General features: G+C 32.1%; 2 protein-coding genes across 4 annotated transcripts; one reads left to right on the forward strand and one right to left on the reverse strand.

Annotated features, from left to right (window-relative positions):
- Nucleotides 1-625: 625 nt before the first annotated feature.
- Nucleotides 626-11,769, reverse strand: LOC125053657 (zinc finger protein 239-like). 3 transcript variants are annotated; one of them, XM_047655132.1, is made up of 10 exons: nt 11,602-11,769; nt 10,460-10,582; nt 10,105-10,180; nt 9,651-9,745; nt 8,214-8,303; nt 6,286-6,404; nt 5,733-5,866; nt 4,792-4,937; nt 4,533-4,580; nt 626-2,993 (listed from the first exon to the last, which is right to left on the reverse strand). In XM_047655132.1, the coding sequence occupies exons 1-10, from the start codon at nt 11,635-11,637 to the stop codon at nt 2,928-2,930; spliced, it is 933 nt and encodes a 310-aa protein (XP_047511088.1). In that variant the 5' UTR covers nt 11,638-11,769; the 3' UTR covers nt 626-2,927. The 3 variants fall into 3 exon arrangements, with proteins under 3 accessions (XP_047511088.1, XP_047511087.1, XP_047511086.1); XM_047655131.1 differs by having other exon boundaries at nt 10,105-10,189; XM_047655130.1 differs by having other exon boundaries at nt 10,105-10,231.
- A 278-nt stretch (nt 11,770-12,047) lies between these two features.
- On the forward strand, nt 12,048-19,738 carry LOC125053656 (5'-AMP-activated protein kinase catalytic subunit alpha-2). Its single transcript, XM_047655129.1, has 8 exons — nt 12,048-12,172; nt 12,261-12,621; nt 12,751-13,056; nt 13,284-13,583; nt 13,773-13,968; nt 14,785-14,911; nt 17,661-17,780; nt 18,462-19,738. Exons 2-8 carry the CDS (start codon nt 12,367-12,369, stop codon nt 18,709-18,711), a joined length of 1,554 nt encoding a protein of 517 aa, XP_047511085.1. The 5' UTR covers nt 12,048-12,172; nt 12,261-12,366; the 3' UTR covers nt 18,712-19,738.
- The last annotated feature ends 180 nt before the right edge of the window (nt 19,739-19,918 follow it).

Genomic DNA, 19,918 nt, shown 5'->3' on the forward strand with positions numbered 1-19,918 from the left:
TATAGGGACTTTTTGCATTTGGAAAATGGATGTCAAGCCGCGTTATTTTTACGAAACCGAAAATAATGGGCAGACGACTCATCTGATACTGATCATGTATACTTACAATATACATTTTAGAAATCGATAATTTGTTTATTATGTATTTATGACGAAATAAATTTCATTTCATCGTCATATGGATAATTAGGTCATTATATAGAATACTTTAAAGCTAATCATGTGGAATCGGGAAGCGTATTCCATAACTTTATGGCGGAGAACTTGAATGACTTGCCAAAAATTTAATATTAAAAAAATTTGCGAGAAACAGCCAAATATCTATTTTTTTAACTTATTTCGGATTTAAAAGAAAATATAACTATTAACTACGTATTTTTAACTTAAAAGGGTTCCTAAATCTTATACCAATTATAATGCATAGTTTATAATGAATAAACACATTTTTTTTTTAATAAAAAATAAAAATGTCTTTATTCATTTTAAGTAGATATGCATTTATTACAATGTGTAAGATTTGGGAACCCTTTTAAGTAAGAAATACCTGTGTCAGGGTCCCCAGCTCTTCTATAATTTCCATTTTTAATCTTTATTTATTTACTAGGTATAGAAATAAAACAGCAGGTTATATTTAAAATTGTATATTTGAAGATAAATGTATGTTAATAGAAAAATCTCGGTCGCACTTAACAAGGCTACATTATGGTCGACTATATTACATCTACGAACTAAACAACACCACCTCACACTCTGACGCACATAGGAACATTTTCACCTTATACTAAAGTTCTGCATTTTATACCAAAATAGCTACTATTGTGGAAATCGAAAGCGACCTTCACAAATCTGTTTAATGGATAAATAATTAACTATATATAAAAAAACTGTAATTAAGTTGTAGTTTTTTCCGATAACTCGTTCTTTAAAAGATTTGTTCCAGCTACTGGGGGAATTGAAAAGAAGTTAGCTATTAAAGCTTAAGCTCGCAATATATTCCTTATTCCCGGAAATACATCCAAAGGTAATAGTGGAATTAAACAAAAAATGGTGAAAAATTCAATTTCGGTGATATATATTGATAATTTCACCAAATGCAGAATATGTTATTCATATAACAGATGGGTGAATGTTGTTTATTTTTTCAACGGCAAACCCATACAATGACTCCAACAACATCAGAACAAAATCGCTAATGGCTGAAGTCAATGGCAATGCAAAACATAAAACACTAATAATTTATATGATTATAGCTATTTTGATATAAAACGAGCTCCATCAAAGGTATTCCTAATACTTAAATCTTTTTTACTCTATAAATCTTATCTATTCATCAACATGTGCTCTCAACTATCAAATGCGGTCAATCATATAATCTATATTAGAATCACTTTATATAATCTATGTACTTGAAGATAATATTGCTATCGTTAAAATAACACGGAAGAAAACTTAGCACAGTCAATGTGTAGTCTGTATTTTTAGACAGCTGTCAAAATACAGTCACGGTAAAATACGGCTGTATTAGGTTTAATATACCGACCGCTTAAAGCGATTCAATGCTATAAACAAATATTCGACATTTCAAATAATAATATTGCGATTTTTAAACTAAACTATAACTATAAACCTTAAAATATACAATGATATTCTCCCAAACGATCTATAGTAAAACTAAGTAAAATATATTGATATTTACGATGTTTAAATTATAAAATCATGTGTCTTAAATAATAAATTTCCAATTTTCTTGTTTAAAAACAAATGGCTATTTTTGCTGAATCTTTATGACAATATAGCTTTTATAAAAGATAATCTATATCGTATTAAAACGCAATTATTGCCGGTTTTCACGTAGATAATTATTTGATTAAACAGTCAGCCTATATCTCAACCGACCAATGAACTATATTCAAATTACACGATTTTGTCTTACATTAAAATATTAATTGTATCACGTATCTATACATTTAATTAAGAGTATTTAATATTTACCTACACGATAAGTGCAAAGCGTGATTTTCAGCCTAAATACATACCATCTAAACGCCTTTTTCTGAAGTGAAAATTAAATTTTAATAAATATTTTTAAGATTTTGCGTAGGATATAAAAACCACATCAGCGCAAACCTTTTAGCCAATTTACTTTCAGCAATAACTTTAATATGACCCACTCTCATCGGTTGTTAATGTAAATGATTAGATATAAAACAATATAAAAAATTAAAATTCATATTTATTCTTTCAGATTTTGTTTGGTCAATAAAAATATTAGATATTTTAAGATAACCAGCCAAACGCTAATTCAACTCTCTTAATTATTTAATATCTAAAAATATGTATTCCTTTCTTTATGTTACACAGAACTGATATTGCACTCTCAATAATTTGTATATAAAATGTAGTACAAAAAAAAGTCGACTGATAACCAAAACTTACCAATACCGTAATTACGTTCCATGAAATTAACTATTTAAAAAATGTAAGAACCACTTATGGTAAGCGAATAAAATAATTATTACTTATTAATTGCTATACTCCAATCTCATTATTTCTCCCTTTACAAGAATTTTTTAAACTCAAATGATGGGAATGTATTCTAAACCATCGAAATTGCAAATCTATTTGAATACAAAATGCATACATATTCTAAGTACGCGGCGTAACATTTACTATAGGTTCACTGCGTGTGTCAAGATTATATCACTTTTATATCCACTGATTAGTGATTTAAAACAGTATAAAATATCTATATCACAATTGAAGATATTTTAAATTGAATGAGATAGCCAGCCCCCATTCAAGATTTTGTATGAAAAAAAAATTAATTCCGGCTCGAAGGACCATCTCGTATGAGCCACTAGAATTAACAACCACGCAGAGTACTTACAACGCCTTTTATAATTTATCAGGAATATTGTCTGTTTCACTCACTGAAATAAACTTCTAACTTTTAACTTGGGGATGTACTGAGGTTCCTCTTTTATGATTGGAACCTGAAAATACAAATTCATCATTTTATTCACTCTATCACAAATGGTATGTTAAAGCACAGCTCAATAGTAAATTGAGATTTAACCTTCAGAGTTTTGAAAGATAACCCAATAAATTTCAAGTTAAACTAGTTAGAGTCTGGCTAATGAAAGAAGATAACGAAAAAGCGCGGCAAATTCAAAAAAAAAAATAGTATGGTATCCCCATTGATATACAAAAAACCCAAGATGCACAGTCTCGAATAAAAGTAATGCTCGAAAGTGTCCCGAAACACTATTTCTGTCCCTTTCTATAACAGTATGTCTATAACAGTATATGTTACAAGCATATATTATTGCAAAATCAACCTTACGCGAATTGCTTAAAGTTGTTATTACAACGCAGTGTATACGTACTTAAAGCAATAAAATTTTACGACCGACCGTGGTCGGTAGGACAAGGTATTGAGTGGAGTCGAACATGACTTTTATTTACAACTATTTAACCTAATTTTAAATTTATCCGACTTTTCGGGTGCTTTACAGCGTGCGTGGTCACGGTGACTGAAGACAAAAGGTGTTGGATGTTAAATATTTGTAAATTTTTAATAATACGTAACTTTAATCCGGTTAAAAATTTTTTTCTTTTAATTAAAAAAAAATGTTAAATTGGCTACCTCCTGACCTACACTTTATATAGCGTAAATATATTTGTCAAAAACTACACACAAAAAAGTTCAAAAGTACATAAATTTATTTATAAAAAAAAACACAAATAAATAACATCGACTCCACTTATTAGACGCGAGACTATTTGAAATGAGTGCACAATTTAGAATGTTGCGCTCAATTTTTGAGGTTTTTTAGACGTTGATTGTGCATCTTGGGTTTTTTGTATATCAATGGGTATCCCTGAAAGTTTGATATATTTTGTGGAATAAACTTACTTGATTTTATTTTATTATTTTTTACATTAATAGTAAGTGTATTTCTATGAAATTAAATACTATACGTATTTAGTCTTTTACTATTGACACTTAAAATGACTAGCATTGCATGGAAAACTAAAACTATATTTATTATAAAACACAACTTTATTCGGAATAATCAAAATCAGAATCCAAAAAATCAATATTCATAGATTCATCAGAGTCATTGCTGTTATCACTGTCTCTCACATTGATTATGAAACTTTCTATATGTTTAGGCTATTATACCTGTTAACTATTCGGAAAAAATATATAATAGAAATAAAAATGAGTATTTGCATGAAGTATCAAGACAATAAATCATACTAACCTAAGAAATTCAATTTTCCAAAATTTGCAATAACTATCTCTCTAATTCTTGGCTAAATATGTGATTTATAGTTTTTAAGAACTCTGCTTGTATAGCTGTTAATGCATGCTCTTTGTATATTAAAGGGTGTACATTTAGTTGTTATTGTATTAGATCTAAGGTTTTACTGTAATGCCCGTTGTCAAAACTAATTTAAATAAATAAATACATTAAGGATAGAGGAAGATTGTTAACTAAATAAAAATTAAATTAAAAACATCTAACCTCGAATTCTGATTGGTCGTCGTCATCTAGTTCCAAAGGGTCCTTCGTCTGCGAAAACAAATAACATTAATTGTTGTTAATTGTCAACCCAGAGGTCGTGAATTCGAATCACGGTTGGGCACAGGACTTTTCCATGTGTCCATATGACACGCTTAAGGTGAACTAGACTCGTAACGAGACTAATACAAAGTTTCTGTTTTCTTTTTTAATTACATTTAAAACAAATATTATAAAACTATAATTTTTAAGTTATAGGTACCTTAGGCGGTCGGCCCCTCTTGGGTGGGGACTGCGCACGAGTGGCGAGGACGCGCAACTGATGCGCCCGTAACAAGTGCTCGGTGTGCTCGCGGGGAGATCCCACTATCGCCCCACACGATGCGAACACGCACTTGTATTGCATCTCTGAATTAATGTGTATTATTTAATTACAATAAGTAAAAAGCCGATATGCGCTGAAGGTTTATCCGCGAGTCGTATTCACACCTTGGAAATATGGTAAAATAAAAAAAAAAATATTACGTCTTTTTCCAGAAACTGATAACTTTAATATAAACATTTCGTCATAGTCGCAGAATAGTGACGGATCTGATAAATAGTAAACTTTACAGCGCAGCCATTTTAAAATGTATAATCATGTTAGGCTTTTGTCATAACTTTTTTAATTCATATTCTGTAATTATGAAAACTGGCATACAAGCAAACAAAAGGGTTTGTTTTGAAAAAGATTAAAAATAATAACATTAAATTCATAGTTTTCTAGAAAAATCACATGCTTTTATGAGCGTACCTATCAAATCCGTGACTTTATTGACTGATTAATTTGAAATTTAAAACACATGATTTTTTTTAATTTAGCCGTAATATTTAGTCAATGTAGTATCCAAATATGATAAAAAGTGGATTTTGGATTTTTTTCAAATCCGACTTTGTTCTACGATCATGCGATTTATTTTGAATAAAAAAAATATATATTTCTCAAAAAAATTAACAAACGAAATCGTTGTTGGGTTAGAAATCTTCTACACAAATCAAATTCCATACGAAGGCAAATTATATCTAAAAAGTAGATTTTAAAATGTAGAAATTCTAATTTAAGTAGATAATAAATCAATATTGTAGAGTTTCATTAGTAAAATGATTTTTAAAATATATCATCAGTTGGGGTACAATTTTTATAAGTAAACAGTTTATTCTTACGTTCTTCTTCATCCTCCTGGTGGTGTCTGGCCATGTGGACCTGCAAAAGTCTCTCGGAAGGCAGCTTCACGTCACACATGGAGCACGGGAAACGAACCCGCACCGGGCTCTTCAACGTCGAATGGGCTTCGCGTCTAAAAACATTCCGCGTAATTCAATCCCCGCCCCGCATCGTAACGCTTTATAAAAGGACTCCCCCCCCTCCCCAATATTCGTTACGTAATACTTGAACGCGCCCTTATCAGTTTTCTTAAAAATTTTCCTCTTACATATAAAACTAAATTACTTTAAATTAATATATTTTCAACTTTCCTCACGATATTTAATTCACCGTTCGAGCGAATGTTCGCACATAGAAAGTCCATTGGTGCACAGCCGGGAATCGAACCTACGACCTCAGGGATGAGAGTCGCACGCTGAAGCCAACACTGCTCAATAATAAATACAATATGTATATTATATTAATGGATAAATTACCACAAACGTTTTAAGCTACCCCAATTACCCCGGCGATACTGTCTCCATAGCAAATAATCAATTGTTTTTACAATACCTATGCGTGTACATATGATTCCTTTGCGCAAAGCTCTGACCACACATCGGACATTGGTACGACGTCTCTAAGGGGCGGCCAGACAAATGACGCTTGCGATGCTGGTTTAAATTTGTCACCTGAAAACCAATTATAAATACTGTATAATCTAAAATATGGAAAAAACCACTGCATACAGTCCTACCGCATACTTTACAATAATGATTATTTATTGCTCAGTTATACAACTAAAATAACAACTAGTATACGAAGGACGATCCTCCATCCGTAATGGTTTTAAAAAAACTGTGTTACGGTAATGATCTCGATTTTCTTATGTTAGGTATTGAGAGCAATCAAATTGCAAGAATAAAAACGTCGGGAGCGATACCGCTTTTGTAAATAACAGAGTACCGTAGGGTATTAACTAATCGATTTTACATATCCTTCCAGTTACTGTATTTAATATATACCAGTGCAATTCAGACTATTGAGAAGAATACAATAGTTTATAGTGCGATGGTGTGGGCCTATGAGGCTAAATACAGTCTCATGTTAGAGCAAGTAAAAAATATATTCACCCGTTACCTCTATGAGAGACTGTATGAAGTGTATCCGCTTATGTACGCCTCAGAAGAGAGCTTGCTATATCATATATGGATACTTATGGGTCTGGTAATGTGGGTAAAAATGAAGACTCTACGGGTTCCAAGCAAGAATCTGAGGCGGAAGACACAACTTTTAGATGCACCGCGTACACACTTCCATTTGGTTAGCGAGGCGACACTCACGCGAGCGACACACGTAATTTTTAAGATTTATATCGTGGGAGACCTATTTGTTTGTACTCTGGCTGAGTTTACAAGAGCTGTTCGTTATAATATCATGAAGATCTTGGTATACACATTTTTTTATTTATTTAATTGTAGAATTATCGGTGTATAGTAGTTCTATCGTATTTTTAATACGGTTGACTCTCGATTATTTGAAACTTACCAGAGATAAATTTCCTAGTACCAAGTTCCAAATTTTTATTTCGAAAAGTACATAATGTTTTTTCGAGTGAGCGACCTCAGTCTATCATTGTACAAAGAATTTAAAAAAAACAATTGACAGTACAGGAATAACAAACACTTCAAGTTATAGAGATATATATTGGTTTTTTTCATTTTATCGAATATTTTTCAAGGGACCGGAAAAAAAGCAAATGATCGAGAGATTCAACTGCAACTGTAAAGATAGAATAATTACGTGGAAAAAAAATTTTATCAGTAAAACTACATCGAGTCTCAATTTGTATGAATAGTTATGCGCGTAACCGATTTGACAAGCATTTAATACTATGTCAAACACATGTACAACAAACAATAGAGATTATTCAGAATGTCAACAAAAACTCAGGAGATAAAATTGCTGTATGCTTGAATGGTGACTCAAACACACATAAGAGAATGCCTAAAACATTACTATTATTATTTTTACCGCCCATGGCTAAATTAATAATGCATAAGACATATACAGGTTCTGAATTTAAATTGTATTTAATTAAAATTTTAAATGGAGATAATTTTCACAATTACGCAAATGCCTGCAAGAAGTCATGGCCTCAAATTGCATCCGTTTCTTTGATTTTAATTAATAGACAAGTCTGTCTTGTCTTACACATGCCAGTTTCCTCACGATTTGTGCCTTCACTGAACTGGCAGTAAATGTAAAATTAGAGGCATTTCAAATATTTTTTTTTTTTTTCTTTGACGTTCATAAGTGTACATTGTGTTACCTTTAATAATTTTTAATCAACAATTATCACGTGTTGATTCCTTAACACCTATATATTTCAAACGATCCCTGAAGTAAACGATTCCAATATAGTGGCATTCATCCGACATTTAAATTTACAACTATATATCTCATTGGCAACTGTATAGATTAATAAATACATTCCTCACCTGCGCATAGGCCTTGTCGCAGCCAGGTTCGGGACACACGAAGGGTCTTTCTCCGGTGTGCAGGCGGACATGGTTGTTGAGGTTTGTTACCTGACAATGGAAAACATCGAATAAATAACGCGATATCGATAGCACAAACTTTTTTTATAGGACATATGAACTTAGAATAAAGTGACATCCGCCACCTATGGACACCTAAACCGCCGATGAGGTGCCGGCTTTTGAAGGATTTTTAATCATAGTATTCCAAGATATTATCCTAGACCGTCTGAATTTGATGGCATTTATATCCTTTATTTTTCCGGATAACTAATATTATGCTCAGAGAAATAAATTATAATTGTCTTTGCTTTATACGTGAACGACATTTATATAGAAATTAAACGCGAAATTATTATCATAACTCGACTCTAAGTCCATTCCATTTTAATTTATTATTATTAATTGTCTCTTGTACTAGTTATATTATAACTAGCGGCAATAGATGGCGTTAAAATTAAATTATTTCAACAAATATTAAGGTTCAACTTTTTGTGAATCTAAATACGAAGGTCGAGGTTATTTTCAAACTATTTACAAGTCATTGAGTTCAACTCATATTTTATTAAATTAAAAATGGTACAAAAACCCTATAAAAAGTTTACAATAGATTTGCATCAGTCAAACATGACCAAAATCTGAAATTGTAGTTTTAAAATTTTCTAGTTTTATGTGTATATGTATATCATGTGCGAGGAGAGTCTCTATGTATGAGGCAAACAATTTATTCGGTTAGTAGTATGTGAGTATCTTTTTAATGTCTACAGTGTTCACTAGGATTATTGTTGTCTATGATCAGTGTGCATTTCTAGACAACAACAAAAACCTATTCAGTTAAAATGCTATACATCTTAGTGATCTGTTTAAGATATCACAAACTCCATGGACTAACAAATCAGGACACATCTAACAACAGACATTTTGTATTCCCAATGCAAAGAAGCGTTGGCCAAAACGAAGGAATGTGTTTGTTTGCCAACGCTTCTTTGCATTTAGGACCTCCTTCCTTTATAATAAAATCTCCCAATCTATGGATTCAGAGATAGTTAAAAGATCACAAATCACATGAATATTACACTAGCAGAATTGGATTTCGAATCTACAGAGGTCTTACTACATACCTTGGCATATCTCTGAGGTTCCAAAAACTAACATAGACACAGCGCACGCTTATAACAACTCTCAAATACTTACGCACACACACCCATTCATGCATACTTTGTGTCTCATACTACTTGTTTGATTGTAGAACTAAACTACACTATAACTTCTTTTTCTTAAAAAAAAACTCTAGTTACCCACAACACTGGGACTTAGTGAGAGGACTAGCGATAGATATTGAACAACCCATTTCGGTCATGAATAAAGTTTTTATTATTATATAAAGAAAAAACTAACTTGAGTAAAAGCTTTGCCGCACTCCTGGCACTTGTAAGGTCGCTCATTGGTGTGGATGCGCAAATGAGCGCGCAAATTGTTTGATTGGGAGAACGCTGAAATGAAATAGAATGAAACATAAAATAAAAAAGAATTAAAATATGTATATTTACATGATTTCTCATTCTATGAAATAGTGTTCACTGTGTGCTAAAGAGAGTCAAAGCTTTAGGTGTATTTAAGTGTACTTAGGGTAAGATTCAGAGACAAAATTAAAAGGGCTAAGTATGACTCCCATATGTCAAAAACAATATGAATTTTGACATACCAATAAAAAGTGTCTCTATTACGGTGTCAACTTAGCACTATATAAACATTGTAAGCTTTGCCTTAGTCTGGAAGCCTTATAGTAAATGTATTATGTAATGTGAAAAATATAATAGTTTCTGTATAGAGATTTCCTCACAACTCTTACCTTTATTACAGAAAGTGCAGACAAATCGCCTCTCTGCACGATGATTCCGCATATGATTTTGCAACTGCATATTTTTCTGGAATGACTTATGGCATACATTACATTTATATTTGTGATTGGTTTGCTCCTGAAAATAATACTGTATGCAATTAAAAAGGATATAATTACTTTCATTATGACACATTTATATTAAATTGTTGCTATGCCAGAAACATTGGGTAATTAATTGATGCTGTAATATCTTACATTACTCCAATACAATATATAAATAAGTAAAATTTATAGTTATTAGAAATTGGTCATGTTTTCTTGTTTGTTCGCTGTTTATAGGTCTTTATTATTTAAATTGTATTACCTCCTCATTATTAGAAGACTGCTCAGCAGTACTAGGATCACTGTCATCTAATGTCACTTCAGGAACAAGAGGTTGACATTTGAAACAGGCATACACAGAATCGGTACCCGTTTCAAAGAGTTGCTGAAATCACAAAAACAACATTATATTAGCATGACTTCCAAAAAGTTATAAATGCATGGCCTACTTCAATTTTATAGCAACATTAATATGAAAGGTTCAGTGTCACATAACTTTTATAGATGTCATTTAGAAGTTTATTACTTTGTATACATAAATTTTGTAGCTTGAAATGCTAGCTTTACAAGTATATAGTTAATGTTAAAACAAGATCCAATATTCTTCACAGTATATGATAAACAATGTTTTTAGTATTTGTTGATTGTCTGATTTAGTAATCTACATTACAACATACAGTCTTCAATTACAAACAATTAAAGTGAATACATTAAAACAATGTTAAAAACCTACAGGCTAACCAGAGTAAAGACAACTAATTGGATAAAATTCATTACTGTATTTTTGCAATAATATATAAAGATATCTAATTACTGTCAGAAAGAAATCTCAATTCAAAGTAATTTCTCACTAAACTAATAATTATTATTTATTTACTTTTGTGAATCAACCTTAATAATTTATTAAACAAGTAGGAATTATTATAAGCTATTTTACTTTTTCACGTAAAACTGCATTCAAACCTAGCCTTTTGAATTACAAAAAAAACACGTTAAATTTTACAGTATAAAAGCTTCAACGAAGAGAACATTGAGAACTCTAAAAAACAAACAGTGCCTAGTTTTTATTCGATGCGGAGCCAGACGTAAAAAAAACTTGAGCGACGACAGTCGAGGTACGTAAATAAAAAAAAATAAGGCGGGCTGCGCTGGTTTTATACCTACCAGCGTTCTACGTATTTAGTTTTTTTGTTAGAATCAAGCATCATTATTAAACCGTTATATCTAGTTAGGCAAACAGTAGAAACTTATATTATGTTACTAAGTTCGCGTTACGATATTAAATTAAACTATACAGTGGATACCTAGGTATGTTATAAAAATAACAATCACGCAAGGAAAACAAAAAATATTGACCGCTTTAGTATGGCATAATTAAGTCATAAACCTTGCCTATATGCGTACCTGTGCAGGTTTCAAACAAATTCCACATTTATCCATTCTTGACACACTTATTCTTTTGGAAAATCATAAAATACTGTAAATATTAAATAGATAAATCCACTTTCAACGAAATCACGACAGCTCGTCAGAAAAGGGCACAAGCAGACGCGGGGCGGGGCCGGGGCATAGGCATTCTGAGTTGCCACATGCGTGGATCGTCTCCCACTAAAGTGATCAATAAATGATGTAATAATCATGTGAATTATATTTAAAGTTGAGCAACGACTTCAGATACAGTAATATTTCATTGTTTATAGTGTTTAATAGATTCGAAACATCGCCACGTGACTTTAATATATTTTTGTAAAGTTATTTTTTCAATATGGTTAGATTAAAGAAATAAAATGTCCCAGATATTTGTCAAACATATAAATTTGGCAATACAATACACAATAAAATTGTAGGATGGCAATATAAAATAACCTTTTCCCCTTTTTTTTAAAGTACTTGACAGATGACTACTGACAATTTACAAGATACTATATTAGACTGAAACATAAAAACAACATGAGAAACGTACAAATGAGAAAAGGTTTATATTATTTACTATTTAGTAATCATTCGTAAATTAGTTTTTGAATTACTTTTACGTAAACGTAAAACTTTTATTTGCTTTACAGGTGAAATTTTCAGGCTTTAAAACAAGCGATGTGATTTTAATTGTGACGTAAAACTATTATTTTCATCAGTATTATTTAAATTGTTTAATTTATATTGTTCAAAAACATGTCGGACAAACCTGTGGTCGCTAGTGGAGCTCAGCCCATCGTTAAGATAGGGCACTATACTTTAGGAGCAACTCTCGGTGTTGGAACCTTTGGAAAAGTAAAGATTGGTGAGCATCAATTAACAAAGCACAAGGTGGCTGTGAAAATCCTTAATAGGCAGAAAATCAAGTCTCTAGATGTTGTTGGAAAGATCAGACGAGAAATCCAAAACCTAAAACTATTCAGACATCCTCATATTATTAAACTTTACCAAGTAAGTGTGCACAATTTTATTTTGCTATACAAAGAAAAGCAGATACTCAAGGTCTGGTAACTGAAATCTAATGTTAATGGCATTTGATTAAAATAAAATGTATAAATATTGTTTAAAAAATTATTTCAGGTGATATCTACTCCAACTGATATTTTTATGATTATGGAATATGTGTCAGGGGGAGAATTATTTGATTATATAGTAAAGAGAGGAAAGTTGCAAGAGCATGAAGCTAGGAGATTCTTCCAGCAAATCATATCAGGTGTTGACTACTGCCATAGACACATGATAGTTCATAGAGATCTTAAACCTGAGAATCTTTTATTAGATCACAATATGCATGTGAAAATAGCTGATTTTGGTCTGTCCAACATGATGATGGATGGAGAATTTTTGAGAACATCATGTGGCTCACCAAACTATGCTGCACCTGAGGTATAACTTAATTATTATTTATTCAGTTTTTTTAAATATATGAAATTTCTTAACATATGTAGCCAAATCGTAAAAGCTCAACTTAACATGGAGCCCATTAGCCAATGTCCACATTTTTAGTTCCAATTATTAAATCATGGTTCATACAATGTTGTACACTAAACAACACAGATCAAAAAGATTAGCTAAAACAAAACAGATCAGCTAATCAAACAATGAAATTACAGGTTATATCAGGAAAATTATATGCTGGACCAGAAGTGGATGTTTGGTCATGTGGAGTCATTCTCTATGCATTACTCTGTGGGACATTACCATTTGATGATGAACATGTCCCAACATTGTTTAGGAAGATAAAATCTGGAATATTTCCCATACCAGAATATTTAAATAAAAGTGTTGTTAGTCTGTTGTGCAATATGATGCAAGTTGATCCAATGAAAAGGGCCACAATTGAGGATGTTAAAAAACATGATTGGTTTCAAAAAGATCTTCCAGATTATCTCTTTCCATCTCCAGTGGAACAGGTAAGGTTCTATGTAGTTTTAACAATTTGAAGTGTTTAAATATTGAGTAAACTTTTACAATTTTAATTCAATATTCTTGATAACTCATCATCACTCACATCAGATTTTCAAATTTTTATTTTTATTGACATTTTTCAACATCATAGTCACTTCTTTTTAATTAATTTATTATATGGTTTTATGATTCAGGACAGTGGAGTAATAGATACAGAAGCCATAGCTGAAGTGTGTGAAAAATTTAGCGTCCGTGAGCAAGAAGTCCATAGCTCTTTACTATCTGGTGATCCCCATGATCAACTCGCCATTGCATATCATCTTATCATTGACAACAAGAGAATGGCTGACGAAGCAGCTCGGGCTGAGGTCAAGGAATTTTATATTGCAAGTAAGTGTAAAAAAATTATCAACACAATTTACAGTCTAATTTTGTGTTTTCCTATGCTTTAACTTATGTAAAATGCAAACCAAACATTAAAATACTTGAAGACGGGTCTATTATGTTTAATTAAACCAAGTCTTTAAAATTTGCTTTATGTATATAGCGTAAACAATAAACATAATTATTAATAATACTTTTGAAGTTATACTTCTTTAGGCGCGTTATGAAAAATTGATGAGAGTGAAATTTTACGATGCGCGCGCACTGTGACACAAAATTAACAGAATGAAGTTGCCCACGGAAGATGCTACGGCATTGGACATAATTTAAAAACAACATTCGATAATAGAATTTTTGTTACACTTAATGTAAGAGAATAATAATAAATATTTATTTATTATTTTTCAAATGTTAACTTTTCCAGTCTTTGATTATTTAATTGTAATTAATTATTTGCATGCAATCAAAAACTATTTTTAATAATGCCAAAGAAGTATAACTTCTTACGCGCCTACATAAGTACACGCACCCTTTTTTTGTTGTGATATTGATTTTAAGAACGATAAATGATGATGCTATTGGTTAATAATGGAAATAATTTTGAAATTCTAGTTCAGGTAGCAGTCGAATCCACATAGGTTTGCCGGCTTATTATTTAATTCCGATTTATAAAAATTAGGTTTTATCGTTAAATGACGTAATTATTTATTTGCTTAGATAAAGGCATTCCAACATTTAGAATTGCATTCAAAACGCATCGACGCTTACAGATTAGTCCTGTAGTAATGTTGATAATGTCTCCGATTAAAAATTTTAATATAGACAGTTCACCGCCAACGGCGACGGACACACATCGTCCTCACCCGGAACGTATTGCACCTCTCAGAGACAAGTCCTCGCCCGCTGCACAACCGGCGGCTGATAAGCAACGGGGGACCCCCGTTAAAAGGTATTTAATCTATTTATTATGCGTTATTCCTCTCCGCTGTCCTGTTTTTAATTATTATTACAGCTATTTAGTCCCTATAGTAAATTAATACTAAGAGCTGTTGTTGAGCAGTTGGCTTCAAGGTGAGATTCTCATCCCTTGCATCGTAGATTCGAGACCCCAGCTGTGCACCAATGTACTTTCTAAATGTGCATTTAACATTCACTCGTACGGTGAAGAAACCCGGCATTCCTTAGACCCAAAATTCGACGGAGTCAGGCACAGAAGTAGTAGAGTCTGCCCCAAGGGCGGATCCAGCTTTGGTGCCAGGAGGGGGTCACATAGTCGTGGTCAAGTCAAGAACTTATAATTTAATTTTGATAACAATAGATACAAGTAAAAAGTAGATATTTTATTAATGTACGTAAGTATTGCACTTAAAAATATTTATTCTTTATTGTACACTTGAAAAACTTAACACATAATATTGTGTACATACAGGTTGGTCCAACTAGTGACGTCAATATTTTTTTTTAGATTCCTCACACCTGGGGGCATACGAAAATACCCCATGTATGTTCCGCGATTTTTTGTAGTTTTCGAGTTATATTTTTTTGTGTTTTTTTAATGTTTTCTGCCAGCGAGGTTTCAAAAATTCCTATCTTTTTTTGTTGTAGGTATTTTGCAGTTTTTTTTCTGTGAAATGATTGTCTTAAATGTTGTTTAAATAAAAAAAAATCTCAGCTTCCTAAAATTAGTTAAAGCTACTCAAAAAAGGTTTTAAAGTTAGAAGTTTAGTTTTTAGCTGGATTTGTCCAAACATTCGACTTCAATTTAAAAATACAAAAAGAAGTTTCCATAGCTTCTGGCTAAATTTAGAAACTCCGCATGGTTCTAAGCTACTAAAACGATAGAAAAAAATTGTACTTAATTGGTATTTTTTTGTTGTAATCGGCCTTTAAGGTGGATAGGCTAAAAATCATTGTAGCATTAAAACTGTAAAAATAGATCGTAAAGTTTCATTTGCAAAATACCTACAACATAAAAAGATATGAATTTTTGAAATCTCGCTGGCAGAAAACATTCAAAAAACACAAAAATATGTATAACTCGAAAACTACAAAAAATCGCGGAACATACATGGGGTATTTTCGTATACCCCCAGATGTGAGGAATCTAAAAAAAAATATTGACGTCACTAGTTGGACCAACCTGTATACACATTCTCTTGAAGACATCCAGAGAAACACTATTCACCTTTTTTTAAGTGGAATCTCGCTGTTGGCCTTTAGGGCCTTTACAGCTCAGCTCGGGCTGTTTTGACGAGCTTAGCTCGGCCTGACTATCACGTACGGAATGAGGCAGCCTATTTATATTACATAACCGTGGTGAATAATTTTTCATAACAGCTAGAGGTATGTCGAGGGGTATTACGCTAAACTTCGCAAAAGTGAAGAGATGGTACGACAAGGGATTCCATCAAACAAAATAGAAACAGACAAAATACATATATTTTAATAGTGTTTTCCCGAAACGCGTCATTTCGTCATTTACGTCAACGGGTACGTTTTCATGAACGTGGAGAAGTGCCAGTCCGGTTAGGCGATCTTCAACCATTGAAGATCTTAGCGACGATTTAATTCTGCGCAACGTAGAGAAAGACCTTTCTGCTGTCGCTTCGCTGACAGGGTAGTGTTACAATTTAAAATAAGACTAATTTATGATATGTTGAAGTTTAGTCGTTCCGATTCCGATTGAGGTAAGGTCTAGCTAGAGGTTTCATAGCGACAAGCGCGCGCAAGTGTGGCGCGGAAAATTCAAATTTTCGATGCGTTCATTCCCAAACGTTTGCCATCATACAAAGTTATTATATTATATTAAATTAATTAAATATTGAAGGTATGTAGTTACATATAATCTGTATGGTGACAAATTTATATATTAAGTCATTATGTTCAATTAGTGGTCCACCTAAGTCCTGCTCAGGGGGGGTCATGACCCCCATGACCCCCCCCCCTGGATCCGCCGTTGGTCTGCCCGTCGTGGGATTTGAGGTTGCTGCAGTGCTATATTACCTTTTTATTATGTTGGCAACACTGTTACGTCATTACATTTCGACAGTAATCATCTTGATATTTAATATTAAATAATTGTAAGTTTAGAAAAACACTTTTTTAAAGCATTTGAAGTTATGTTTTATTATAAATTTACAATGTTTTTACATAATTTTAAATTTAACCGACGTTTCGCGTCTGTAAAGCACGCGTGCGTGGTCGCCGTGACCAAATTATGTAAAATAATTGTAAATTTATAATAAGACATAACTTCAAATCCGTTAAAAAAGTGTTTTTCTATGTCTAAAAGTTATGTCAATAAAAGACAAATCTAATTGTAAGTTTGCTAAATGAAATGACGCAACGCTAAATAGAATTATATTAGTACGCATAGTTGCCACCCAGTACAGAAACTCGTCATCAGTGCTACGGTTATTGAAAGATCTACATTCTACATCAGTATTGGGGAAAAAACTCACTTTTGAAGTGAGGATCATAGCGATCATTATCCAAAGTTAAAGTGCTTGAGTTTAAAGAATAGAATTTCGTATTCTGCCTCGACGCCCGATGATGAAACCCAGCTTGCATCTGACATTTGGGGATTTCTTTTTTTTCTAGCACGTGTTTCCTAATAAAAATTATACCTTAATGTGCTTTATTGCCGTTTGTATATATTGTTTTTCTTGTGTAAAAATATATATAAAACTTGATTTCAGAGCTAAGTGGCACCTCGGTATCCGGTCTCAGAGTAAGCCTAACGATATAATGTTAGAAGTGTTCCGCGCTATGAAAGCTCTGGACTATGAGTGGAAGGTCATTAATCCGTATCATGTCAGGTAAACCTAATCCTTTGTTTATGAAAGATTAATATATTTTATTTTTTATCAAATATATAGCTATAGCGCAGGTGAAAATACAAAAAAAATGTTTTCTGTTAATATTTTAAATGTTTTTCTACGTCTAAAACTACATTGTTTATACATTATACATGTAACAAAATATTGTAAACCTATTTTAAAAGAGTAAGTGTGGAGTTTCTTGCCCGTTCTTCTCCACACGAAACTACCTTTTGGAAGGGGCAACTAGAATCATCTTTATATTTTATTTTTTTTGACGTTCAAAAGTGCCATTTTAGATGGTCTAATTGAAATAAACGATTTGACTTTGACTTTGACATTGGTTTTGAAGGAAAACTTGATGTAGGCCCCATGACTTTTGTCTTATGTATTATCCGCAATCTAGAAAGCTATCCGTTCCATGATTCCGTGAGGATCACGTCACAACACATCAAGATGATGATTTTTTGGCTCAGCAAATCGAACACAGGAACTTCCACTTTACCCATTGTCTATTGCTTAACATAAATACTAAACTTTTACACTATAAAAATTGTCCTAATTTTATAAAAAGTTTTAATTTCTACCTAATAAAGAGGTTCATGATATATGTTAATAACCTAATAGATAACCTTTGCAGAGTTTTGATTAAGTCAATAGTTTCTAAAAATTCAATTTCAGGGTTCGAACTCTCAACAAGTTGACGCAAACATACGTAAAGATGTCGCTACAATTATACCAAGTGGACTACAAGTCTTACCTCCTTGACTTTAAGTCCCTCTCAGGGGAACGGGAAGAGACCGATGAAGAGGGCGCTTCGCCCCTTTCTCAGACCCCAGTAACTCCAGTTATCCCTACAGCACCCCAGGGTCATCACACGATGGAGTTCTTTGAAATGTGCGCGGCCCTGATTATACAATTGGCCCGGTAGATGTTGGCAACCATAACACAGTTTTATGGCAATCATGCTAATTCTGATGTACAGTTAATGATTTTAGTTTATGTTAAGTAAAATTTGTACTCTATTATTTTGACTAAAAGACCTGTATCCATGGTCATGTAATAAAATAATTTAAAAAAAATATGTCCAAATCACCTGTCAAGTCACTTATTTTAAATATTCAAGTTTAGAACAATATTTTGGATGGGTTTTTAACTTATAAAGGTTCCATAAAGAAACAAGTCTTAATTTATTCTCATTCTTATTCTCAGACATTGTAATACATTTTTAGAATACGAGGCTGAATAATGTTAATCATGGTCTACCTACAAAGTAGGCGTTGTTGAATTAGTGCTAACATAGATTCGTTTCTTTAAAAAATCGGCTTATAAGTTACAATTACTCGAATATACTCGTTTCGAAAACTTAATCTTTATGCGAAATTAACATTTCATAGAAAACTGTTTATCTATATTGTTACTTGTTCATCAGAGTTAGGTATAAAGCCAATACTTATACGTACAAATACTTAGAATTCTTTTTGCCTTAATATTTCTAAATAAAATTATCCTAATGTTCTAAAAAGTTACCTATTTAGATGTAGGTTACGCTTTTAGATTACGTTTGTGATTTAGCTTCTAAAATTGGTATTAAAATTGTGTATAGGAAAAAAGTCGCGTGCAATAATAGTAAAATCGACTTACATAATAATTTTCTATATACTATTTCTCTGTACATTTTGTATTTAAACTTATTTATTTGTCAGTTTATTTTATGCACAGGTTCCGTACACTTTACCAAAGAAACTAGAAGTGCCTTGATTAGATTGTAGGAAATTGAATTAACTTGCAAAAATCTCAATTTATAAACCTGCCAAATCCGGTAGACCGACACATCTTTTTTTAGTAGAATAATGCTATATTTAAGATATGGGTAAATAATTAGTTTTGCGTATTGTTATAATGTAGTGATAGCGATTGTGATTGCTTGTTAATTGCAAATACATTTTAATTTCCGATTGTTATTTTATTTGTCATTGTCTGTAGACTGTGTTGGGAAAATGTCGAAGCAAATCTCAAGTTATTCTGCTATTCAGAGCGAAGATTTATCCAACAAAATAAAAATTCCGTTCCGTTATATAAGGTATTTTATAGGAACATGAATTAAACTTTAAACCTCAAACTTTTTACTAGAAACA

The sequence above is a fragment of the Pieris napi genome, chromosome 11, assembly GCF_905475465.1.
Source record: "Pieris napi chromosome 11, ilPieNapi1.2, whole genome shotgun sequence".
Taxonomy (NCBI): domain Eukaryota; kingdom Metazoa; phylum Arthropoda; class Insecta; order Lepidoptera; family Pieridae; genus Pieris; species Pieris napi.